The 27,743-nt window shown below is 38.2% G+C and overlaps 1 protein-coding gene and 1 long non-coding RNA gene across 32 annotated transcripts in view; both read left to right on the plus strand.

Moving 5' to 3' along the window:
* Nucleotides 1–27,743, plus strand: part of LOC148654491 (uncharacterized) — a 263,900-nt gene that overhangs the window by 98,500 nt on the left and 137,657 nt on the right. For 2 of the 31 annotated variants that reach the window (XR_015941470.1, XM_088646746.1), the window contains exon 1: nt 1,538–4,739. The exons of 20 other annotated variants lie outside the window; for them this stretch is intronic. Coding sequence is in view for 3 of the 11 variants with exons in the window: in XM_088646746.1 (XP_088502872.1) it covers nt 4,647–4,739 (93 nt within the window). In the remaining 8 variants the exon portion in view is untranslated. Of the gene's footprint in view, nt 1–1,534; nt 4,740–27,743 lie in introns of those variants that run through there. 9 more of the 31 variants (XM_088646747.1, XR_015941471.1, XR_015941467.1 and 6 more) reach the window with 9 other exon arrangements.
* LOC148654492 (uncharacterized) lies at nt 10,027–14,791 on the plus strand. Its single transcript, XR_015941483.1, has 2 exons — nt 10,027–12,723; nt 13,113–14,791. It is a non-coding gene; the product is annotated as an uncharacterized LOC148654492 (long non-coding RNA).

Genomic DNA, 27,743 nt, shown 5'->3' on the forward strand with positions numbered 1-27,743 from the left:
TTTCAGTTCTAACTTACATTGCATGTTAGTACACAACCTCCAATATGTTCTGCTCTTGGTTTATTGATTTGTCCAAGAAGCAAATACAATGAGATGCTGTTCATTTGACTGTATGTTTAACGTTTTAAAAACAATATAAGAACGTGCCATAAGATAAAGGAAACATGAAAATTAAAAGAAGCTGCTTTTTATGTACTACAGACAAAATGGTTCTCAATTAGGATAAATAATAATATAGATGATTTATAACACTTCTTGAGAGATTGTTTCTTGAGAGATTTATTCCCAGGAAGTGTCAGTGAATACAAAGGGCGCTTGTTCTGTTTCTTTCTGTCCACTGCACAGACATTACAGTGCAGTTCAACATGTATACAGTGAACTGTACGTTGTCATGTCATTCTGCAGTGAGAGGCAGATTTTGCGTGTTAGCATGTCATATAAGGTTCTGAATCAAAACACCGTTAATAAGGTAATAACTTTGTATGGCATTGTGACTTGGAAAATCGTTTTTATTTTATTTTTTGCAAATTGCCATATAATATTTATTATTACACATTCTTATCAATATTGATATTGATAGTGATAGTTAGAGGGTTGTTTATCTGTCTTTAATACTACAATCCATAGGTAGGGTAGAGTTTTCACAGTCTCCTGGCAGCTTCTAACTCCTAGACTCCTGATACCTTTGACTAGAGAGAAGAGGGGTCTTTATTGGCAACTGGGTTATGATTATTTTTCTTGTCTTAGTATGTTTGTTTGGAATTTTTTTTATGTTTTCAAAAGCCAAATGCACCTAGTAGAAGAAAACATTTATTTTTACAATTTATTGTTCTTATTAACAACTGACACTGATCTCTCAACCTCACCTGCACTCTCTTCTCCATATCAAGGAAATCAAACATCTACTGGATATGTGGTTCTTATTTAACATTCTAGCAGAGTTCAGTTTGATTTACTCTGATAACCATTCATGCTTAAGTCCTGGTTTTTCCAAAATCGATTAAAAACAGCTCAGCATTATATCGAAACTTGATTGAAATTCCTTATTCCCTTGGAAGTCTGTTTATTCCGAAAAAAAACATTGTAAAGAAGTCCGTACACAAAGAACAATTTTTTCTCGTTATTGGTCTTTAAAGGCTTAAATGATGTAAGGAGCTCATATCTGTTTTGTACTAAATTGTTAGTTTGCTTTTAATCCTATTTTGTTTTCTCATGGATAAAATTGTATTGCTTGTCTGTTTTTCAGAAAACTAGATATTTACAAATATTGCTATTTTTGAACATATTTTAAATGGAGTTTATTATTATGAATGTATTAATTTGTACAATTTTAACAAAATAAAAAGATCTACATATTTCACAAGCTGAATATTTTTTCAAAATGATTCTACATTTTAACACAATAACATATACCACATATATTAAAATAGTTTAAAACTTTAAAAAAACACTGGAATTAGAATCATTGTGTTCAGAATCCATGTTTTGATTATAAAGAATAATACATTGTTACTATACTGAATAAAGTATACTGGAATGCATAGATATTTTGAAGATAATTTTAAAATCCTTCATTTATTTTTAAATGAATAAAAATGCAGTTAAGAGCATTTTTGTCAAACATAATGTCAAAATGCAGATCAGAGCATGATGTAAAACAGTTTTACATTAATTTAACAATCCAAAATATAAGTGTTTATTAATAAAGTGTGCATAAGCTTTGCAAATAAATAGTTTTTACTGTACTGTACATGTATGTGAGAATAAAGGAACATTTGGCACTAGGGTTAGGAAAAAATAATATCATTAAATGCCTGTCAATAGATTATATTAGTTATATACAGTTATTAACATCTGTTAAAATGTTGTCTGTTTCTCTATAAATATCTGTTGTATCCACATACGATCTGTTAGATTCCAGTTTTAAAAAATAAATTAAGGTGTGCCAAATTATGTACTGTATCACTTTTTATATATTTAATAGGGAAAATGATGTGTTGTATTTTGTGATCGAAATTATTCAAGCAGCATTCCACAGTATTAGTATATAATACTTTGTAATATCTAAAAAGTTTTTTTAATTGTAATTCTTTGAAAGATAAGTATTGTAAGTCAAATTCATATGTAATATCTAATTAAAAGAGAGGTCACACTTTTGTAAATGGGTTAGATGCAAAAACAGCTATTTTAATTACATCTGACAGTAAACTATTAAATATTGTATTTAAAACATGCTGTATTTTGCTATGCATTATGAGTCATTTCAAGCATTTGTCTTTGAAGATTATATGTAAATATTATATGTTAATATATGAAACATAACATAAAAATAGTCACAACTTTGGCTTAATATTTTACGTTTGTTTTTTAGGGCTGTATCACTTTTGTACTTTTTAAGTTTTTACTATTACCTCCAAATGATTACGAGTTTCTTGACTACTTACCTAATTCTAACTGCATTGGTTGTGCTGTAATGTTATTGTTCATGTAAACAATGTAAAATGTGCTGCAACATTTTCTAACAAAATGTAGTTTTAAAAAAAGTGAAGACTGGAATTATATTCTTTTTATCTTACACTTAGACTCTCAAGCACATTTCAGGGAGGGTTCTTATTGTTGATTTTCTTTTTAAATTGAATAATTGAGTTCTGGTGCTATACTGTACATGGAATACTAAAAAAACGTAATATAGTATGTGTAGATGTTCGAAAATGAAAGCATATTCAAGAAATAAGGATGATTGCACATTAACTCTCATTAACTCTGCCATCTCTGACCTTTAGCCTGTCCCTTGAAGCATAATTTCTAGTGGTGAAACTGGTCAGTCCAACGTGTGCTACAAGGTTTTTAAAATTATTAAATGCAGAAAGCCCTCCAGTATTATTAGTTGTGACAGGCACCTAGAGTCTATGTAAATCTTTTTTTATCAAGAAGAAAGTGGTTTGCACTTCCTTTTTTATGTTGATATGCTTTTGGCCATCAAGTTAGGGGAATTCTAAACCTCTTCATCTGTTTAAGGAAGGATAGATGCTCTTTCTTTTTCTGTTGTTTTTATGTTTTGTTTTGATTGTTGTTTTTTTCACCTCGATATTTGGTTTAGAATCTGCTTTGTTCCCCCTCTATCTGGGGAAATGCAAATTGACTCAACCAAACTGAACAATTCTTTCTTTAAGCCTTAAAAACAAGTTTTTCTTGTCTTCGCCCTGAATGACACAGTGGGCCGATTTTTTTTAAACAGCCCCCTAAATGTGAAATATGTTAAACTGGATGTGTATGTGTACTGAGGCAGATTCATTTTCTAATTACCCACATTATTTTAATTTCCCAAGGAATAGCTTTCTTTGCATTTGTGTCTACACAAATATACAGTAGGATGCATGAAAGTTCTTGGAAAACTTCCATCTAGACATCCTTCCCTTTTCTAAACCATCCTTACATTTTCGAACCACTTCTTCCAATTCAGTGTCATCTAGGAGCCAGACGTTAAGATCACACGATTTATTATTATTATTTATTCAGTACAAGAATATTCATTAATTCACCCCTTGAGCCAACAATGTTTAGTTAAAGGCGCTTGTGTGAGAGACTCACAAGCAGGCCCAGAAAGACACCTGTTAAGAGCAAAGGTTAATCTGTTTTTTATCTGCAATCTCCAAAAGTACCAGAGGACGACTGGTAGACTATAGACTATTGCCTGAGTCTGAGTAGCTTAGTAGGTGGCTTAATGTACAGTATGACATTGCCTTCTGTGGGATGTGCTTGCAAGTATACAGTTTGTGTGAATGAAAAAGTGAAGGTCTTGGCCGCACATATTTTGGAGAATACATATTATTATTCACTTATTTGGCTGACAGTTTTATCCAAAGTGACTTACATTTATACCCATTTATATATATTTATGAGCCCACAACCTCCCAGTCAAGTCCACATTCCTAACCACTCCTCCAAGCATTGCCTTCACCTCTTTTGTACTAGCAGCAGGGTTTCTGCGGTCAACCGAGTTGATTGCGACTTGGCTGTTCCAAATTACAGGACGTAAAAACAAGAGTCGCCATTTCTTTATTTAAGAATAGTGTATTCTTGTTTTGTGTTCTATTCTTCTCTTGATTTCAAACCAAATGGCTGTTGACTGTTAAAAGAGCTGGGAACCAGTTCTAAATATAAATTCCTCCTGTTCATGCTCGACTTCCAGGATGAGAAAACCCTTAATCTTATACATCACATGACATGTATTGTCAACATCATATTTGGTTGCCATCCATTTTCCTACTGCTTTGTCCAATACAGAGTCATGGTGGAGCTAGAGCCTACCTTATATCCAGCAGCTATATCACCCTGCAACTCACAACTGGCAACCCACTCAAGCTAAGCAGGTGTGAGCCTGGTCAGTACCTGGATGGGAGACCTCCTGGAAAAAACTAAGGTTGCTGCTGGAAGAGATGCTAGTCGAAATAGTAGGGAGCACTCACCCTGCAGTCTGTGTGGGCCCTAATGCCCGAGTATAGTGATGGTGACACTATATTGAAAAAAAAGTCACAGTGAGAAGTAAAACTGAGGTCTTGACTCTCTGTGGTCATTAAAAATTCAAGGGCTTTTCTTGAACCCCCTGACCTTTATCAATCATGGCCTCCTAATAATCTCCATTGATGAACTGGCTTCATTACTCTGTTCTCCTCCCCACTGATAGCTGGTGTGTGGTGAGAGTACTGGAGCAAAATGCCTGTCGATGCATCATCCAGGTGGGTTCTGCACATTGGTGGTGGTGGAGGGGAGTCCTTTGAGTTGAGTGTCCAGAAAAGCACTATATACTGTAAGTGTAAGGATTACTTATTATTTATCCTGGCAAGCAACGGGCACAAGGCAGGATACACCCTGGATACACAGATGCCTGTCTGTCACGAGGCAGTCAGAAACAGACACAAAAACAAACGTACAAACACACCAGGGCCCATTTTCCCAGAATCCAGTTAACCTACCAGTATGTCTTTGCACTGTGTGAGGAAACTGGTGAATCATGATGTTGAACTCCTCCAAATTCAGACATACAATGAAAACTTGTTCCATTTCAAGGAATAGTAGATTAAGACTGCAATACTGTATATTGATTTTATAATTCAACTCCATGGCAAACAGCTCTTATGGTATATATTCATCTCTAATAAATTACATAAAAATAAAAAAAAATACGGATGGAAAACACAATCAAAAATTGAATACACAGTTCTTTCAGTTTTGTAAGAAGAATGTATGTGGCTGTGGTATTCCTCAGAAAAGTGCTTTTGTGTTCTGAATCTGTGCTAGCGACACTCTATTGATGTGAATAGGTGTATTAATTACAGTACGCAACTGTTAACATCATGACTATCAAATCCTTCCGTTTCTTACATAGAGGACGTTTTAAACTACAAAGTTAATTAGTGTTGATTACAATAGTAGTTACAACCTAAATACACTGAGCATGACACCAGACCCTGAAGACTGACAGACCAGTCAGCCCTCAGACACAAGACCAGTAACTATACATTGATAAAGCCCTTCCAATGTCTGTATATACAAAACCACTGCTCACTCGACAAACTCAGAAAAATTGCTTAACATCAAGTCATTCCTCTGGCACAGGGAAAGCATTCTACTGTATTAAAAGCCACCATGAAATACAATACCAAAGTAATACTTTATTACAAGGAACACAAGAAAGTTTGCTCTTATCCTAGTAAACTTTTACTTCAGAGAAAATGGGAAAGAAGTGTGACGCAAAACATTTTTACTTCAAGCAATGTGGATACCCAGCTTAAAAAGTATTTTAATGAACTGATGGTCTGGGTCCATTGCTAAACCAACATATTGAGTGTATTTTTATGTCATTTAAAGAAGGTCCCGCAGCATGAAAAGTGTCAGTGGGAGCTATGGTAAGTCACTTCTACTATACGAAGCTGATAGATAAAGAGTGGAGTACTGTAACATGAGGAAGGAGCATATGCAGATAATCGCAATGATGGAGATGAAAATGTTGAAAGGAATGATGGGAATCCAGAGAGGGGGTATTAAAGGGGAACTGCAACACTATATTTATATATTGGGGTTAGAAATAATCGGCACTGATGAGTGCTTTTCAAACCACAATGAAAGAAGACTTTACACAGTAATGTGTAAAACTTACACAATTTACATCACAAAATAGAAGGAGTTTCTAGGTGTGCACAGAGTCATTTTGCCATTATTGTCTGCGATTCAGAACAAGGCTACAAAACTTGCGGTGGCTTGAAGCAGCCCTATTACTGTACATTGTGAAGAAGCACTCCTGCAAACTGCTCTCAACTTCGAGACAGTTTTGCCGATAAATACTACTTGTTAACTCTGCATGCAGATCACGTCAGAACATTTCTGTGTTAAATTGTCTGCTGACCAACTTGTACTTACAGTATTCATACTGTACATTGCATTACATTAGTCAGTACAGTGACTAGTGAGCAGGAAGGGCCAGTTTCAGTCACAATTCTTGCAAACTTTTGACTAGCGGTTTGTGACAGCATGGTGACCAGGCATTACTTTCATAAAGTTCACGGTTTTATGCTTAATTCAGAAATGGTAAAATTTTCTAATACCATCAATTAATTTATATTGTTACTGAGATGAAATAACCAGTTAAAGGTTTAGAGGAAAGTGAATGTAAGACACACACTCACACAGACACGTGGGCAAAAGTAGTGCCCATTTTTCAGAAGATGAAGCCTGGTCAGGGGTTGTGAAGTGCAGAGATACTGTAAGCGCTGCGATGAGAAGAGAATACAGAGAACAGAGACTGGAGGGAAAGGTAGAGATTTAGCTGGTCAGAATTAGTGGAAGACACAAAAGTCAAAAGGGCTACGCAGAGACGTGGCCTTTGGAAAAGGCAAATCCAGAAGGTAGACTGCAGCTGAGCTGGGCTGCGTCTCCAAGAAACGTAAAAAACAGAACACCAGGGAGACATTGCACAGCAGTTTGAGAAAGCAGTATTCATTTTGTTAAAAAACAGAGGTCAACGCATGTTATGTTTAACGCATGTATCACAAGAAAACATCAATTCCACAGTTGATAAGCCACTTGAAGTTTATCTCTTTCGGGTTTATGGTGTTTCAGAACCCCCAGACCAAATCATTTTCCGGTAACTTACTGAAGCCTGTCTGTTATTCTGTATATATAATTTACTGAAGCAACTGACTCATTAAAAAAGGGAGGGACATACCATAAAACATCTGTTCTTTGTCCATTTCAGGCTTCCGTATATTTGATACCAGTTATCCTGTTCAGTACATTTTATTAAAATTAAAAACCATTCGACTTCACTCACTTGATTTATTCGACTTGTTGTCTTCACTTATTGTCAGTTAGATTACACCTGTTTTTATTCAACAGTTTGTATGTATTTGTTCACAGCCTTCAACTACTCAGCACCTCCTAATCACAATTCCAGAAAATATGTGTGAAGGGAATAGGGAAATCAAGGAATGAAAGGTTGACTACCTGTGTGCCACGCCCATCTGTAGATATTGCATTTCTGTTGGGATAAAGTCATGCTTTTTCATGCTTTGATCATCTAGTTTTATAGGAGCAGTGTCCAAAAGATGATGCTTAGAAAAATAATAAAATTAATCAAACGTTAAGTCCCTCACTTGACGCTTGGTGCATAACTTCATCAATGGTTTCATCAATGTTTATTTTGATTAACTAGCACAAACATAAATAGATTTTGAAGCTCCATGGAGCAGCTACAGTGTGGGTGTTATTTGTTGTTCATATTTTTAAAAGGCCACTCACATGAACTGCTACACACCTACACTTGCTGGTATGCACGCCCACACACATATGCTAATATCGCTTTCAATTTACTTGCTTTAGGACCAGGCACAATGCCAGCTAGTACCACAGCAGCTTCCTCTTCTATCTGTGCTGTCAAAAATGAGTCGTACTGTAGATGGGTCACATTTGAGTTTAGGGATTGCAAAATTACACTTTATTTACGGATAACAGATCAGCTGTTAACACGTTTATAAAACTGTTTAGATGAAACAACATTCCATCTGCAAATTGTCTAAGACTAGGGTTTTGTAACTAACATGCAATTAAAATACAGTTAAGGCTTGTTATTGTCTGATGTATGTTACTACTTTATTAATAAATCAGCTAGAATAGAAAAAGAAATAGCAAATAGCACTTTGTGTCTGTTCTCTGACTGGGTTGATTCCACACTAGGTTGATAATCAGAGAAATTAATTTGCCTTGTTAACCTTAGGAATCAAAGTCCTGGCTGAATGTGAATGACCCGCTGTATACTGTAGTCAACACAAGTGCAGTCAGGGGTTAGCATTGCTATCTCACAGCACTGGAGCCCTGGGTTCAATTACTTGGGTGGAATCGGTGTGAAATTTGTCATGGTCTCACTTGCGTTTCCTCTGGGTGCTCCAGTCTGCTCCCACAGTCCAAAAACATACCGATATGTTAATTGGCTTCAGGGAAAACTGAATCTGGTGTAAGTCTGTGTGCATGTCTGTGTCTGTTTGTTCCCTGGGATAGAGTAGCAATACACATCCAGGGTGAATCCTGCCTTGTGCCCATTGCTTGCTGGGATAGGCTTCAGCTCTCAGAACTGAAAAAAAGTATGTGTGTACAGTATTTGTAAATACAGTGAAAAATGGACAGCCCCACAACAACATTGTATATTAGCTCATTATTAAGTACAGACAGGTTATTGTCATTCTGAAAAAAAAGTTTTATGGATTTAGAATTGCTCCAGTATGTGTGAATTAATTTCTTCAGTAGAGTGCAGTGTGTGGTTGAGTGGTATCTATGAGAAAGTTTGCAGCTCCCTTGCATTATCTGGATCTCAGCTGGGGACAAATACCACATGGCATTGAGAGGAAGCCTGTGTTAGTGAGAGTGCTGTGTGCAGGAATGTTTCAGTTCAAATGGAAAAAGTTTGCAGCTGTTATACAGTTTTTTTTCTGTCCCTCTTTTTTTTGCTCTGTATGGATCTTTAATCTGGATTGATATTCTGCAAATCCCCTTTCCTTGCCTCACTGTCCTGTTTCCTGTGAAGGGCTTGCACAATTCCTGTATTCAGATCGGCCAAGCAGTTACACAATGCTAGTAGTTGCCGAAGCTGCCTATGCCTTGCAGTTTATACAGACCTAAATGACTGTAAAATGGGCTGAAGTTACATACAGTTTATGCAGGCATTCAGCAACTGTAGCAGAACAGCGTTCATCTCTTTTAATGACTGCAGAGCCTCTATTTTAATTGCATACCCATGCAACTTATGCCTTCAGCTGTGTTTGTCTGGTTTGTGCTTAGGCATTGCACGTTTTTTGGTAATTTTTAAAATGTAAATAGTGCTTTTGACAAAGCAGGCTTGATGAGTGATCCTTGTTTTTACTACTATATGCATAAATGTAAATATTTCTCTGTGCTTTCAGACTGTTTTTACACATGATTTCTCTTCTTGTAGCTGGTTCCTGATGAATGAGGCTATCCTTCATATGTATATCCTCCTCAATCCACAAGTCAGGGTCATTATATGATACAGTACAAAGAAATTAATCTTTTGAACCTGCTATTTGCTTTTTGTATCACCACAAAAAAAATACCACAACAATCATAATACTAGAGTTCAACTATGTATTTCTACATTTATTTGATGGTTTTCTATGGTATGTACCCTCTTTTGGGTTACTATCAGCAGCAGCCCATCAAGGAGATAATTTCTAGTAGAAAGTACAGTCCATTCCTGAAATCACTCTGCATTCTGGGAACATGTGCAATGTGAATTAAAACATGTGAGGAGGCGGTGACATATTTTGACCACCAGCAATTTGGCAGATTAATATAAGATAAAATACTGTACAGTATAAGACAAAAGGAATTGCTCAGAATGGCTATGTTGTCCTGTTGACAGTGCGCACCATTGGCAAGTTTGAAAGAATTGTTCTATTAATAATTAAAAAAAGAATAAATGTGCATTTTTTTGGAGAACAATAATAAACAAACTAGGCTATTTTAAAGAGGTGTAATTTTTGTTCAATTTTACGCACAGCACTGCCATGACTTTTAGACATACTACATTCATGGAACAAAGCAATTTAAATCTTCTTTAAATGTATTTTATTTGGTTGATCTTGTCTGAAGATTATGCCCCGATATCTGAAATTTCATTAAAATATAAGTACCCAGGAGCAGAAAAATAAAGATTGTAATTTTATCTTAGATGGCCGGTGTCCTGAGTAAATCACTTCAGCTAGGCTCTCCTGTTTTATTGTCCTGCAGGAAGGCCGTGATAAAAATTACAGCTGTACTGTCTGTAGTTTTATGCATTTCATTCCCTCTTTTATTGCAGCTGCTGATGCCTTCCTGGTGTGTTTGCTTTTGTTTTCGTTATCTGTTTATGAGCTGATGTGAAGACAAGATCAAGGCTGGTTGTGACATAACTGAGATTAGATTAAGCTTGGAGAACCACGCTCTGGCTGTCAGGGTCTCCTTTCCTCTGTATCTTCTCTGGATCCCATGTGAAAGCCCGTAGTTACAAACCACTTCCCCGTCTTCGCATAGCTCTGATGACTGCATCCTCTTGGAATTCGCCTGCTTGTACTGGTGTACAAAAAGACCAAGAACCGAGGATCCCAAATCGTCTGTTTTGCTGCGGTTAACCAGGGCCATTTTGTGTCCTATTTCGGTCTTATTCTTTTTTGTCATCCTTTCTGTCTGGGTTAGACCTAAGTTATGTAGTTTCAATTCAGCTTTCAGCTAATTGGGGCTGTGGGGGGGTGTATATCTGGGGGAAGCTGAGTGTGTGTGTTGGCGGTAGTGGCAGTGGTGGTGGTGTTGGTGAGGGAGTGTTTCTGAGGCCGGTAAAGGGACTAAGCTTTCTAAAACTGCCCCTACAGAAAATACAGGTTTCCAAGATTGATGGGGGCGGTTTAGCCTCTGCTCACTCATCCATCACACACTTTATTTGGGTTTAGAGGGGGAAAAAGGAACAGAAAAAAAATCGCCCAAAATATCTGAGAGGGGCCTTTCCCCTACATTCTTTACTTGAAGCAGAGGAAGGAATAGAAATCATACCCCTGTGACCTTTTTTCTATTCATGAGACTGAGCATTGATAACAAAAGACAGATAAAGCAGGCAAGACAAATTGAATACAGATTAGAGAGGAATTCTCCTATTTCCCACTTCCTATTGAGCTGTGTGGGCTACAAGGTGCATGGTCCCTGTGGGAGCAGGGGATGTTGGGATTGCTGAGGGTGGGCGGAATTGTTGGAGTCAAGTGTTGTTGTTTCCAACAGCACTGTGAGATGAATTGCTCACATGAGCCTGACAGGAGATGCAATGCCAACTATGCCAACATTGCAAACCTCTGGTGACTGGATTGCAGAGGAACTGCCTGTCAGTTTTGAAAGCTGATGTAGACATTTCCCTATGTTCAGCTAATCTTTCGAGGAAGCAGCACCCTTTTCACAGAAACCCACCTACAGGGCCTTGCAAAATTATTCATCACCTTCTCATGATGGTGCATTTTGTTGAATTATAAATAATGTATGCGTATTTTTTTGACGTAGCTAAGTTTAATCGAAGCTTTAATGCTCAAACGTTTGTGGGTGAAAGAAAATAAAGATCAGTAGAAACTGCAGGTAAATTTCAAAAACTAAAATATATTGATTGCATACCCACCATAGCAAACCTAAATTAGTTCAGGTGTGCACATTTATTTTCCCAAGTCACACGGCTGAATGTCCTCTGTGTGTAAGAGTTGTGTGAATTTACTGGAACACTTAAATGAGGCAGTGCGGTGGCTCCGTAGCTAAGGATCTGTGCCTGTGGCTGGAAGGTTGCTGGTTCGTATCTGTCACGATCGTAATCCCTCCTCTTAAGGGTGCTCCGGCCCTTTTGTATTTTAGTTTAGTACGTGCACCTGCCCACTGTTTCGTCTCCTTATTTAAACCTGGCGCTCTCGCTATTTCCGGCTCTGCATTGGAAGACGGACGCCTGGAAGCCAACCGACCAGTGGGTCCTGGAGAGACCTGACGGCATAGGCTTCATCAGGGCGTCCTGACCTGCTGAGTCTGGGGCTCGGAGCCCCTGGCCTCTTTGCTGTTTTTATCCTCCTGGTTCCCTGTCCCTGTTCCTGTTCCAGATCCCGTTCGGGTTTTAATCTTGTCTGTCTCGGATTGGATCTCCCGGCTCCTGGACTGTGGACTGTGCCCCGGTTTCCCCTTTGGATTACCTTAGGACTTGTTCGCCTGTGCCACGCCCCCTGAACACCAGATTACAGCCATCACGCCCCCCTGTCTGTCTTCCCGTCCTGCTCCTGCTGTGTTTCCCTTGAAGTCCTATTCCAGTCACTTCCGGATTATACCGTCTGCATAGTTTGCTGAACTATGCTTCGCGGGAGCTTGGACCGGTTCCTGTGACAGAATGCAGAGCCACAACTTGGACTCCGCTGACAGTCTGGAAGTCCGGGACTCCATTTCTTTATTTTTTTCCCCTTTGGACCCTTTTTTGTTTAGGGCTTCAGAGCCGCCTGGAAGCCCGCCTACCAGTGGGTCCTGGAGAGACCCGACGACATAGGCTTCGTCACGGCATCCTGACCATCTGAGGGCTCAGAGTGCCTGGATCATAACTGTTTTTATCCTTCTGGTTCCCTGTCCTTGTTGCTGTTCCCGTTCCAGTTTTAAACTTGGCTGTCTCGGATTGTATCTCCCGGCTCCTGGACCCTGGACTGCACCCCAGTTTCCCCTTTGGATTAGTTTAGGACTTGTTTGCCTGCGCCAAGCTTCTCTCCCTGTCTGTGTGTCTCATGGAGAGCAAGCTGGGGTATGCAAAAAGGCAAATTCTTAATACAATAAATTTTATATGGCCAATAAAGTGATCTTATCTTATCTTATCTTATCTTAAATAATTGTAACAGAACATTGCGTGAGCTCTTCTTGTCTGGTAGGAATCAATCAGCTGAGTAACACGCACAAGTCTGCACACAGATCCTTAAATACATGGAATGTGCTCAATGGCTGAGATGGTAGAAAATGTCCATGAATCAAAAATATCCTGGTCATTCCAAAAAAAGCTGTCTTTTGCAGCAAAGCTATCTCAAATCCCACATGGAGTTTGCAACAAAACATTTAAGTACTCTAATACCAAAAACATGTGGCAAAAGATTTTCTTGTCAGGGAAGACAAACTTGGAACTTTTTGGTCTCAATACAAAGCATTATGGGTGGGGCAAATGTGTCACCCAGTCAACACCAACCCTACTGTTAAGCATGGTAGAGGAAGCATTATGTTATGGGGCTGCTACTCATCAGAATGGACATAGAAGCTTGTCAAGGCTGAGGGTAAAATGAACAGTGTGGAGCATAGTAAAGGAAAACCTGCATCACCTAAAACGGAGATCAAAATCTACATTTTGATAGGGGAATGGGCAAAAGCACAAGACTTAACACTGGAATGGCGTAACAGCAAGAAAGTGACTGTCCTCGACTGATCCAGTCCAAACCCTGATTTGAATCCAATGGGAAAACTCCTGACAAAACTTGAAAATTGCAGTCCCTCAGTGATACCCACTCAAGTTGAAAGAGCTTGAGGAAGTTGGTGAAGAGGAATGAGAGAAAAATGCATCATCCTGGTGTGTAAAATTCATAGAGACTTATCCAAACAGACCACTGTATTTGCTGCCAAAGGTGCTTCCACCACATTTTGACCCAGGGAGCTGAACACTTTTGCAATCAACATATTTTAATGTTTAAATTTTCTTCGCCAATTATGTTGACATTTATCTTTTAATTTATAAACGCGTTACTGTAACTATCCCATTAAAGAACTTGATGGTCTTATACTGTTCCTGTATTGCTTTTCCTGTCTTCAGCTGTGAGACATGAATACAGAAGTTACTGTACATTACTTTCTTAAGCAGCTTGAAACTATATACAGTATGTTAAAATCACATAATTACGAATGGAAAGAATTTTTCATTATAGTGTCAAGTTTCCTGATATTTCCATTCATAAAAACACATTTCTTTTTACAGATGCACCTAAAGGAAGTAGCATATCTTGTACAAGCCCAGGAGTAGCTTTATCAACTCGATTCTTTACATTGTCTGTGGCGCATAACGTTACTGACTGAATGCAACTTGAATTTGACTGGAAATCAGCATTTTGATGACTAATTGTCTTACGGGCACTACTCCTACAACTATCTCTAATGAATTGAACACCCTGTAATGCCTTTTACAAGTATTTTTGAAGCATCAGCAAACACCCTTGGTGTGGATTAGTTTTTGGAGGCAGGGCAGACGGAACAGTAGCAGATGAACACACTTGCAGGACATGTGCCCTTTTGGCATGGGACTGTGATGTCAGCAGTGCATCTATTCACCTCACTGTCTCCATTAAGCATCACCCCAATGTGGTGACTGTTTTATGCAGACCACCTGTCTCCACCGTTGTAACTCCTAGCTGTGAACTGCTGTGTGCTCTGAAGATGGTGCCTGTTTCTAGAGGGGACTCCCCAGCCTCTCATAGCCAGAAATGGTCCAGTTTGTTTTGTTTGTGATGCCAGCTTTGTGTAACTAGATGTGCATGACTTCTATATGGAAAGCTCTTCCAAAAGACCAGAAGAAAGTACGCAGACACTTTCATGGAAACACAGTCTTCACGGCACAAGTTTGATCACAACTGCCAGCACTACCAGTGGTGCTGGATTAAAGTACAGCCTCTCCATTTCTCTGAAGGGAAGCCTTAATTTTATTTCCATAAAAAGAAAATCCTATTTGCTGCATCCCCAGTGCTAGGGATTATTTGCAGTATATTGTGTTGTGTCACATAACTTCCAATTATTTATTATCCATTTATAGACTAGTTGTCTGTGGCCTTTATGCCTAAGGGATAGATTTAAGCCTAAAGGATAGATTAAAATAGAGAGTGCTAGGCACAAATAATACTGATCAGTTAAATATACTATTTAGATTTTGGACATAACCAACCAGATGGAAACATAAAATATTTTGATAAAAATGAGTGTCAAAACTATGAAAGAATCTCTGTTACTTAAACTAGATCATAATACATTGCATTTTTGTATTTAGCAAAGAAAGTGTTGGGGATTGCATTCACTTTCTGAGCTTTATTTTATGTTAATATGGGTTAAAATGGTTAGACTTAAGAATGGCTATACAAAGAAGTTAGTATGCTTCAGTTAATTCAAAAACGTCAGCTTTGTTTGAAGACTTTGTGGAACATGGTGCATGCTATTGAGGGGAATATGAAAATGATTTTCTCTTATGTGGGGTAACAGCTCAAGTACATTATAAGAGTAATGACACAATTAAAACAAGAACAAGAGCAGTGAAAATGCAGAAGAGTGAATTATCCACATACTCAAAGGCCTTCTGGTTAGATAATTTGTAGATATGCCAAAAACAAAATAATTAGATGAACAACATGTGTATTCTGTCATTCTGCTGGAAAAATATGGCTGCTCCCAGCTCTATATTATTTTCTGATTTAAGAAAGTAATCAAGAGGGGATTGTAAGTCATAGTTAAAAATATATCATATTTGTTGATACTAAATGTACAAATCAGGGTAGTACCCAACCCACCAATTGTGACAGAATGTCATCATTTAAATAAGAAATAAATTGAACTTGAGTGGAATACGTGTTCCATGCAATTTATGTTACATTTTCACACAAGCGGATGGTTGGGAAGAGAGATGAAAATGAAATCTGAGCAATCTTCTGTCTATCTCATATTGTGACCCCACTGTGATCTTGCCTCCCAGAACCTTTTTGACTGGGAACAAAAGGGAACAGGTTAGCTCGGAGGTCTGGGAAGAAAAAAAAAAGTATATATTGGAAGCCGTGTTTGTCTACTGTAGAACGCGTTTAGATTCCTTGCAGAATTTGAATTACAAATAGAATCATTTTCCAATCGTTCACAGGTTTGGTCAGCTGAGGAATTTTAACTCGTTGCAAAATGTGACAAAGGGAGGTAGGTTCCCAGGCTTTTCAATCACGCAAACCTGACCCCACAACTGACTAAGTTAACTCTCCTTTTTGGACAGGGGGGACTTCCAAACCATAATGTGGGGAGGGGGGTGGTGGGGTAACTGGCAAGACTGTTTATTTCTTTCTCTTTTATTATCTGCTTATTAAAAGACAATCTCTTCTTGTCTCCAAGTCATCGCGACACTTATTTAGTATGCTCATCCCCCCAAAAAAAGTTATGAATATTTAAGATACTCTGATGGGCCGGAGACACAGAGAGAGTGAGTAAATAGGATTAGTTTGGTATGCCCCAAGGGGACAGATCAGTGCTACAGGACTGACAGAGCAACCACAGAAAAGACTGAGGGGGGGGGGGGGGAGCTTGTTTTAAGCCATCCAGAATATGCTGTATGGGAGGTACACAGATAGCTTCCAATCTACTGGGGATTGGATTAGACATGCTTTTAAAGTTGAAGTGCCTATACAAGCCTGAGTCACTTCTGGTGCCGGGCTGCTGAGTGCCTGCAGAGGTGTAAGACCAGAACAGCCTGCTCAGACTCCTGAGTGCCACAGGAGAGACATCCCCTGCTGCTGGGTCCCGTCTAAACCCACCTTCACTAGGCACGGGGCCTGTGACCCGTTCCCAGAAAAAAAAAAAGCAGAGGACTTAAAAAAAAAAAGTTGAGAGTCTCTGTTTCCATCTGTTCACACGCGCTGGTTATTAGGTTCACGAGCCAAGCTTGAAGCGAATCCTGGGGTAGAGGCAGGAGCAGATCTTGAATGTATTGTCCTCTAGGGGAATATTGTTATGGACACACATTGCATCTGTACATCTGAATACATCACAAAACATTACACATCACATTAATTGCACTTGCATACATGCACAAACTGATCTAATTGCATTTACCCTTGCCACTTATTTGTATTAACTGTTTTAATAATAGATAAGGGAACAAATGAATATTTGTATTCAATTGATGTACATTTGGAAACCTTAAAACATTTCCCAGAGGGAAGAAGCTGATATTCAGAATTAAGAATTAATATAAAAAAAGATCTGATACAGTTTTTTCCATCTGTGTAATCATGGATTATTCACAAATTGTCTGCAAGGAGGAGTGTTGGTTCGTTATATTATAGCCTTAATTTCTGTTTGGACATCAAAAGTGATTTTTGAACTTATATTGGACCAATATTGAACTTTCCTATTTTTATAAGGTAGAGAAGAAGGGTGAGTCTGGAGATTGTGGGACACATGTAGAGCAATAGAGATGCTAAGAGAATTTAAAATAATACAAGCAACATCCTTTTCAATAAAATGAAAATCAATCCAGCAAAATACATTTTAAAACTCATACCAAACTCAGCGTTTTGCATTGTAAATCAGGAAATGTGCACATGCATATAGCAATGGACTTATATTTGAACACGAGGACTGATACAGTACACACCAGTAATGCTATAATGCATGATTATTATGCCTGGATAGCTGTGTATCTACATTTCTTTATATACAGTATGTATGTACATTTACAATCATAAATATACTGCATATATCAACTACTGTGTATATGCATATTGCGATCAGTGATATTTACCAAGAGGTCAACACCTGGTAAGTCCATTAAGAACATGTTCCGTGAACCTGCAAGTTGTCTAACAGAATGAGTCCAACCATGCAACCCTCAATGATGTTTGTCTTGGTAGTATGCAGAAAAGACATGAGATAGACAAATGGTAGAGAATTGATCTGCCAGTCATAATGCTGTACTACAGTATGTGAAATAATAACCCTACCAGGATTAAATGATTCCTGCGCATATTTTGACACCCCAGCATGGATACTGTGGAAGTCGAGGGTGAGTTTAACTCATCTCAGATTATTGGTAGATTGTTGGTTTGACTGGGGTCCATAGCTGATGGTCTCTGCACCTGTCTGCCCATGGTTGCAAACGTCTGGCATCTTTGCAGAGCAGGACTGACGAGTTCTTTGGTTTGGAATGTGCAGGCAACTTCTGATGGTTTTGGCTGAGAAGCTGTTTTCTGGAGCCTTTTGTATTTGTTGTCTTGCATTTTGCGGTCTTTCACTCTGCACCCGTAGTGATCTGTAAGTCCTTCCTGGTGAATCATATGTGACTATGGGGTCAATCAATGAGATGTCAGATTTGGATTTGATACCATCAGTGCATGGTGAAAGATTGTGGGAGTTAACAGCTCTACAGGTGTGTAACTGTTAGTGTATCCACTCTGACACATTCCACTGGCTCTCCTTCTTTCATCTTCACTTGGACGCGACTTGGCCACTAAAACAAAATCAAAAGCAACTCGACACCGCATTTCCTGTGAACCTTCTCGTATAACCACTCATACACTCTTCGCATGTGTTGCTGTGGAAATCGTGATGTGAAAACACAGTTCTGTTCTGTTCAGAGAGTCAGAGGCTCTATCGTGTAAATAGCAAAGCGCCATCTCCTCATTTATTTGTTTTCTGTTACTTGCAAATCTTTTTGACTCGTATTTCTCAGCTCCGTTTAAAATCAGACCTGAGAATTCTTTTAGCTTTGCAAGGCATGGCAAAATTCAGTCTTTTGTGGAAGGTGTTCATTTTACAAAAAAAGAGATTTGGTGACATGCGTTCATTTCACTGTACTGTGTAAATTCTATGTGAGTATTATCATTGCCATTGTATGTTGTTTTGAAACGAAATATTCCTTACTAATGCCTACTGTACTTATTTTCAGACAATGTTGTCATATACTGTAATGTAAACAGTTTAATAAGCTATAGTTGTGTTTAACAGAATTTTAATAATTTCAACATTTTCTAATTTTCAGATTTTCAGATTCTTATTAAAACAACAAAAGCTGTGAAAGATGTTATTTCTCTATGATTGAGTGACCCCGGTAGAGTGTCATCCTCCGAATAAAGAAGTCCACTTTTTGTGGATGTTTTGCTGTTCATCCCACCCAGAAATAGCCACTTTGACTTCATTAAATGAAACAAAAAAGTTGATTCTGGGTACGTACCTTCATATTTTGGAATAGAAGCCATTCGCTAGGGGCAAGATCTGGAGAGATTTGTCTTTTCATGCCATTGCTCTGTGACGGCACGGTCTTTTAAATTTTTCAAATTTGGCAGCAACAGCTCTGTTGTTAATGCAGTACGGGTGGCTTGCAAATCAAAACAAAACAGCTCAGTGTCTTCAGATTCTTGTCACAAAAATTGATCTTCCTAGCTGATGGCTGCACCTGGAATGTTTCTGTAGGTGGAGAAGATTTATGTTTCTGCTGCAGTTTCTGTTCTCTCACCCTCTCTCACTCTAGAATGTTTTCATATACAGTAATGATTATTTTACAATATCCAACAATATACACAATGCCCAAGATCATACAAAAATGGGTACACACAAAAAAGAAACAGGGAGGAAAAGGTGACTAATAAAAAAAAACACTATAAAAAACTTCTGGCTACACTGTCACAGTTGTTGCTCCAGTCATATCTAATCCAGCCAAAGGACCAATTTCTGCACATGGTTGCAACTCAGTGTGGTTCAAGAAGTCAAAAATAACTCTTAAATGGTTTTTGGCTGCAGTTAAACCCACAACAAAAACTTTGAAAGACTCAAACATACAGTAAGACTTTGTGCTCTAATTGTAAAAGTAACTTGGGAATCTTCACTGAGACGGAGCCTACGTGGAACAACCTCCTGCTCCTTAAGCAGCATAAGCACTTCACCCAAAAGCATGGGTACCTTTGTGACAGAGAGCTTCTGGGAGGAATATTTATTATAACTAGTAGTATACCATAGGATAATAATGTATAGATTAATGTATAATCAGGTGTGTGTAGTTCTCTTAATAAAATAGTGTTGCTTTATTAGCCCAATACAACTTCTTGTATTAGGAATTCATCTTTTTGCATACCCCAGCTTGCTCTCCATGAGACACATGGAGGTACAGACATGGAGAGAAGCTTGGGGTCAGAGCACAGGGTCAGCCATTGTACAGCACTCCTGGAGCAGTTGGGGTTAAGGGCCTTGATCAGGGGCCCAACAGAGTAGGATTACTCTGCCAGCTGCAGGATTTGAACCAGCAACCTTCCAGTCACAGGCACAGATCCTTAGCCACAGAGCCACCACTCCGCCCCACAGCTTTCCACATCTCAAAACATCTGCAGCGTCCCATGTCACCATGTAGGGCTGAGCAGAGATGAAATAGGCAGAGTTTGTGTTTCCCTCAGGATTTGAAGTACTGTTGTCAAAACTCAACAAGAATGTGAATGTTTTGTGTAGCCCAGGTTGAGTCAGGGATAGGGCAGAGAACCCAAAGTAAAAAGAAATGGTTCCTCATGAAAGCTTAAGACATTTCTGAGGTCTGCAAATGAAATGGTTGCCTCTTCTCCGAAATGCCCAGTGAGTCTGCAATGATTGGGTCCAATCAAAGGGTGAAAGTCCTCTCCTTTAACTCGATGCTCCCATATCCAACCATGACACCCTCCATCCAATCCAGCAGCCTCAACTGAAAAACCGAAAAATGCAAATAGCCAAAACCACCAAAACCATAAGAATGTGGTATTATGTTCCAGCTATACAGTACTACTTCTGAAAGTAGAGTTCATTTACTCAAGGTTCTGAAATAGGAATTATGAAAACTAAGAAATTAGTGTGGGAATATGTTCTGTTTTATAATGGAGAACAAAGCTATGCAGTGCTGCCTTTAACAACAAAAATAGACAGCTCTGCTTTAATTTCATTCAATTTCAGCACTTTCTCTTATTTTTGGAAACTTAAGTGTAATCCTAATACCAAAATAATTAAAAACTGAGGATTGTAACTGAACAGGAATACAAGGAGAAAAATGATATGATTGAGTGATTCTAAAATTTGGTCTAATAGCCTGTGCCAGTGTTTCTAGTAAAGAACAAATAATTATGGTGATAATGTACAGGCAAGAAATCAATTACCTTTGCACAGTGCAATCTAAAGAATTACGACTGACACAGTCTGCACCTTATTAGTAAAGGAACAAGTAATAGGTTTATTCCATGCTGAAAAAAAGAAGAAAGAAAACACAACATTTCGGCCGTAGAGCCTTCTTCAGGTTTGTGAAGAAGGTCTGAAGAAGGCTCACACCTGAAGAAGGCTCTACGGCCGAAACGTTGTGTTTTCTTTCTTCTTTTTTTCACCATGGAATAAACCTATTACTTGTTCCTTTGCAGTCTACGCATGCTGACGCAGCTACCCACCTGAACACCTTATTAGTAAGACTCTTTTATAGGTTACAGACTGTATAAATGAATGACTAAAGCCAAATGTGTTATCTGCATCTAAAGAAAGCACAAAAAGTATAGTTATACTATCAAAATAAATTGGCCTTTTGAAAAACCTCTTGTCACGTTCCATTAGATGACACATAAATTTGATTATAAAGAACATGGGTAAATATGTTTTTGTCTGAGTTACAGCATTGTTCTGGTTCCAACTACAGAATCTGGGTTTATAATTGTAAATTGTTTGTTGAGATAAGAAGCGAGAGCATCTAAAAAAGCATAATTTAATATTCTGGTCACCTGAAGGATGAACTGTTAAGTCAGTCTAACAAATAACTTAAAGATGAATATACAATTTCTGTAACTCTAACAAATGGTATTCATCATGACCTTTTGACTTTAATAAGTCTGATGGTACTAAATGAAGGTAGCCATTTTGGTACAAATGTTTGTAAAATAAACCTCTCAGCATCCTCCAGTAGGCTGCTAAGAAAGTAAACATAAACATTTGCTCACACCTGAAACATTTCTCACACCTGAAGAAGGCTCCACGGCCAAAACGTTGTGTTTTCTTTCTTCTTTTTTTCAGCATGGAATAAACCTATTTATTGTTCCTAAGAAAGAAATAGACTGATATCTTCCATCCTCTGACATCCATCTGACAGATGGAACTTAGTTAGAGATGTCTATTTCTCCATAGTCTGATGTGGGTACTGCATCACCTGCATAATGTCTGTATGCTTATTTTTGTCAGCAGAAGAGAAAGTATCATCTTCTCCAACATCTGAAGGTCAGCCTGGTTTTGCAAAAATGTTATTTTATGGATGTGTTAAAATGTGTTAAAGTGGGACTGACAGCTTTAACATCAGCAAGAAGATCGGTTTTCAGACAGTCTTTGTGGCACCCCAAAATAAAATCTCTTAATGAATGAAGCCGTGCATTAAAACGCTATTGTAATTCTTGTCCAAGTGAGTCATCATTGGAAACTGCTGTGTATGCAGTTGTGGCTTACGAAGTCAGAAGCTGCTTCCTAATTTTCATAACCTTTTGAGGAAAGGGGGTGCCCAGCATTGTCAATAGTCTTCTCATAATCCTCTCTGTTTGCTTTGCTCCTGTAGGACATTCTTTTAAAACCAGGGATTATTCTGTTCTTTTTGGTTGAAAAGAGGCAACCAAAACAGTATTCTAATACTACTAGTACACATTTGCATATTTTGGTATAACCTACCTTGATTTAAATTCAACCCCCCCAACTGTATTTCCTTACATGTTATGTGACAGCTGGTACAAAGCAGAATACATCCTGGATGGGATGCTAGTCCAACACAGGACAGAAACAGACACAGACACACACCCACACCGGGGCCAGTTTTACAAGTTTAATTAAATTACCAGTACGTTTTTTAACTTTGGGCAAAACTGGAGCACCCACTCGAACAGGGCAATGATAGCACTCCAGGTCCTGTATTGTCCCAGTAGTGTGCTGTAAGGCAGGAATACTAAGCACTATGCCACAATGCCAGCCTATACTTCTCATGTCTTGATCAAATGTTACCAATGAGGCATCTACACAATTTATTTTTTGCACCTTCACCTTCAGTGTTTGCAGGTTCCTAATTTACAGTTTAACTGATACCAGTTAATATACCAAACTCTGATATAAATTAAGAAATATAATTATCTTAATTCAGTGCTGTGTAGTACTTCACTAAATGTTGTGTTTTCTCTCTTCTTTTTTCAGCATGGAATAAACCTATTACTTGTTCCTTTGCATTTTACAGCCATTAAACACAAGAGTGCTGCCCACTCTCATTTCTCATTTACTTGTCACCCAATAATTTCACCACCTGATTATAATTACTGCCTTAATTATGCTAGATGTCTTGGGGGTTTACTTATTACTTTTGGGACGGAGTGGTGGCTCTGTGGCTAAGGATCTGTGCCTGTGGCTAGAAGGTTGCTGGTTCAAATCCTGCAGCCTGCAGAGGAGTCCTACTCTGTTGGGCTCCTGAGCAAGGCCCTTAACCCCCACTGCTCCAGGGGTGCTGTATAATAGTAGACCCTGCGCTCTGACCCCAGGCTCTCTTGCTGTCTGTGTGTCTCATGGAGAGCAAGCTGGGGTATGTGAAAAGATAATTCCTAATGCAAGAAATTGTAAAGGGTTAATAAAGTGATGTTATCAATTTACATGCACTGATTCTTAATTATTGGTTTTTGCTTCATAAAGAATTGTTTCTCAAAAACATTAAACTGGTCAACATAAACCCTTTGGTTTTGATTAAGGGGCAGCATGTTGTGCAGTGGTTAGCATTGCTGTCTCGCATTACTGGAGCTCTGGGTTCAATTATAGACCGGGGGTACTATCTGCATGGAGTTTGTATGTTCTCCTCATATTCTGGTGGATTTCCACCATATGCTCTGGTTTCCTGCCAGTCAAAAGACATTACTGGAAGGTTAATTTGGTTCTGGGAAAATCGACCCTGGCACGTGGTTGTGTGTGTCTGCCTTGTGATGTACTAGCATCTCATCCAGGGTGTATCCTGCCTTGTGTGCCTTGCTTGCTAGGATAGGCTCCAGCTCCCCCATGACCCTGAATTGAATGAAGTAGTTAGAAAATGGATGGATGGTTTTGATTAAATAAAACTTTTGTGGTAAGAAATTGTAATTCAAATAATAGGGGGTTAACAAACATTTTCTTAGCACTGTACACTATTATGTACCCATACACAGTAATAATGACTGGACAAAGCACTGTACAAACATAATGTAAATATGTTTACAATACAGAGAAAGTGAAATGAATTGCTCAAATTCAAGCTAAAATTACACTATGTTAAATGTTGTGTTAAAATCATCTACCCACTTTTAAAGTCTTTATGATCTTTCTGCTTCTTCTATTTGTAATTTCTTAAAGCAACAAAAACAAAAACTCTGTTAAATGATTATGTGTTTTTTTAAATATTTCGTGATAATGTTCCTTGATATTAAGACTTGCCAGCATTTCTAGTAAAGGGTGGTAGTGAATACCAACATTTTGTAACATGAGAAAAAAATGCAACTACTCCCTTTTCGTTTGTGCAATTGGAACGCAGATTGTAACACTTTCAAACGTCAGGGAGTACGTGCAGGGTTACAGTGTATGGAGTTATCATCCGAATTAGTTATCATCTGAATTGAATGTGTAAAGCAGAAAGTGTTTTATGTTAGCAATAAACTTTAAAGTCGTTCCTGTTATATAACTGAAGCTACAGCAGAGCTGTCATCATAGGTGTAGTAATATTCATTTATTTAGTTTAGTTAAAACCCTAACAGTTGAATTATGCCTTACCTGTAATACCAGAAAACATATTTCAGCCATCCAGTCAAGATAAAGGTATGAACTAACTTCTCAGCATTAGACAAGAAAAGGCATGATCCAGTTTAAGCTGATCTGTCAGATGATATAAAGCTTAGTCCTCTACATTTGGTTGTTCATCTCAGAAAGGAACAGACATCTTACCACTTTTTGAATACTTGTTTCTGCTGATTTATAGCAAATATTAAATCGTCTTTTTGTACTGTATATGGTGTTTCAAATGTTAGGATCTTTTATGGAACAAAAGAAGACTTATACTGCAGGTTTAATCAAAGGTTTTTCCTCTCAAACGCTTCACTGCAGTGTTAACTGTTGTGCTTATTCACCTGTGGCTATTGTCATTATTATTACTCGAAATATTTTGTTCTATTTGATAAAATATATAATTACATCTGCTATTTTCAACTCTGAAACTCTAACCAGTATCTTCTGTGTACGTTTGCAGTGCAGTTCTTAATTTTTTAATCTTTACAATGAAGAAAATTAGGGTAAGGGTGTGGCAGTATGTCATTATAGTTAATAATTACATAATTGATAATAATAATATTCATTGCTTTTGAGTTTTTATGTGGATTTAGTGTTCAGGATTTTAAAGCATGTTTTCCAATATGTTGCCAGTCTATATTGCTTTTTAGCTTGCCATTTAATATCTGACAAAATATGTACACTGTCAAGATGTATTGATTATTTTAGATTAGAACTGAACAAGCTTTTTGTAGCCTACGCAGAGCACAAAGCATTTCCAGTCTGTTTCTCATGCACTCTTCCCAGCTGAACTGTGCAATAAGCTTGGCTTTCCCACTGAAAAGATCTTCCTCCCAGAATGCTCTCTGCTCTGTAGGCTTGAGATTTGGTAGCTTGTGAATCTTTTCTACTGTCACTGGTGCTGCTTTCCAGAAGTCATTTGTCTTGACCTTTGCCCTTGTGGGATATATTACCCTCTGGTTATGAATAAGCTTACTGAGCAAAATAAGGTTTCACTGTTACGTGGTAAATCCAGGTTCTCCGAGATCAAAGCGCAGCCACCCAGTTCCCAGCAGAAAAAGAATGATAAAAATTTTATTGGCCTTTTAAAAACATATTGCCAATTTTCTGTTTGTGTACAGCTGGGGTATATTACTAGATAGCTCCTGACTCCTAATGTTGAGGTCAATGTAACTTCCTCCATTACATCAGCAGCACAGAGCTGAGCGTAGTAGATTAAACAGTGACCAAAGCATTGAGGTGACCTTTTTCCCAAATCATGACTAAAATCACCTTTGGGTTGGGCATCTAAATTATTTTTTCTATAGTCCAAGACTGCAGGTTCTTGACACTGAGCACTGACAGCTGCGGTGTTCTAATTCTGTTCATGTGTTCTTCAGATTTCCTGACCACAGCCAGTATCCTCAATTCAACGTGTAATAAAGGCCGACAGCATTAAAATTAAATAAAACACAGTCTTTCCATTTCAAATTACACTACCACCTTTAGTTCATAACAATATATGCACTATATATTGCAGACTCTGTCATGCTGTATATATGTCTTCAAAAAGTGTTTTACGATTACTTCTAAGTGCAGCTATTTAATTTTTTTTTACAAACTCTAAAGGAGCCATAATCACTGTTTTGTCTCTGTTCATCATACTTATGTAGCATAGAAAGCTTTTCAGGAACTTGCTTGAGGCAAAATCTGACGTAGGTCGCCCTCTCTCACAGACACACACACACAAATGAATATTTACTTTTTCTATGTTTAGTACACTTTTAAAGCTTTTTTATATGCTGTGCTTTCAAGTCAAAAGTGGAGAACATCTGAGCAATGCACTACTTTAAGGAATGACACCGGCCTTGCACAGTTTCTGTCTTAAGATTACTGTTAGAGGTTAACAATGCTCCTATGTACTCCTTTCCCAGGCTTCACTGCATGCTATGCCCCACAGCTTTTCTGTAAAGCAAAGCAGCCGGATAAATACTAACTGTCAGCTTGCTTGCCGAGCATTGAAGTAAATAATGTCTGTCAGCTTTCTTGCCTCAAGCCAAGATTTGTGTGGGCACTGTGGCTGGACAGCCCAGTAATTCCCTGTGGAGTGGGGAAGTCTCCAGGACAGTGTGTGTGAAGGGCTCTGAAATGAGAGACAGAGCAGTATTAGCAACCCAGGGACTACAGCGTATGCAGCCATGAACAGAAGGTTTTATGGATGAAACCTAATGTCAGAGCCAAAGCTGACTGTAAAACCCCATACTCCTATATATCTAATTATAATATCCTGATAGAAGCTGTCGCATTGACAGGCCAATAAGAAGCACGGACCAGTTACTGTATTTACTCATTTAACAGCTGGTAAACGTCTGGATTAGCTAGAGTAGTTGCTATAGTAAAATGCCAAAAATATTTTTTTTCCGTTCCTCATTATTTTACACATCCCATGATGTGGAAGCTCTTGTCCTTGCATTAACGTTCACAGTTGTGAACTGTTTTGCAGGTACAGTATGTATGTGAATATGCAAATGTCTCTTGGAACATGTCTTGGAAAGTAAAAGGAACTCTTGGTTTTATGCCTTACGTTACTTGCCGTGCTCTTTCTGCATTCAGACAGCATGGAGTCAGAGAACAGAATGAGCGCCTACAATTGCGAATTCTGCTTTGTAAGATTTTAGAAATGTGTTATAGAATGACATATGCATTTAAGCCAAGAGCAATTGCGCTTTAAATCCTAAACAGAGCACACAAGTAAAATGTACAGTATGTGCAGAAAAAAAGAAATTTGACATTATGTACCAAAGTATATATAGTAAACCATATTTTTAAGGGAGGTAGCCATTAGACCTTTGAGTGGTAATGACCTGAAAAGGTTCAAATAAAAGGCAGTTAGTTTTAAACTAAAAACTCATAACAAATTCCCCTTTGCACTGTTCCCAGGGGTGCCCTTGGTTACAGGAAGGGCTGATTTAGTTCCTTTTTTCTGTGTTTTTTTTGATGACCTTGTTTCAAACATCTTATAGACTTCAGTCCTAATATTGCAGCCGGTGCTCTTAATCAGACACGGTGTAGTATCTGAATGGCTTGTCTGCAGGAACAGTGGGTCTGCTTGATAAAGGGTTTTGCCAAGCCTTCAATCA

The sequence above is a fragment of the Lepisosteus platostomus genome, chromosome 9 (assembly GCF_059453375.1).
Source record: "Lepisosteus platostomus isolate fLepPlt1 chromosome 9, fLepPlt1.hap1, whole genome shotgun sequence".
NCBI classification, from domain to species: domain Eukaryota; kingdom Metazoa; phylum Chordata; class Actinopteri; order Semionotiformes; family Lepisosteidae; genus Lepisosteus; species Lepisosteus platostomus.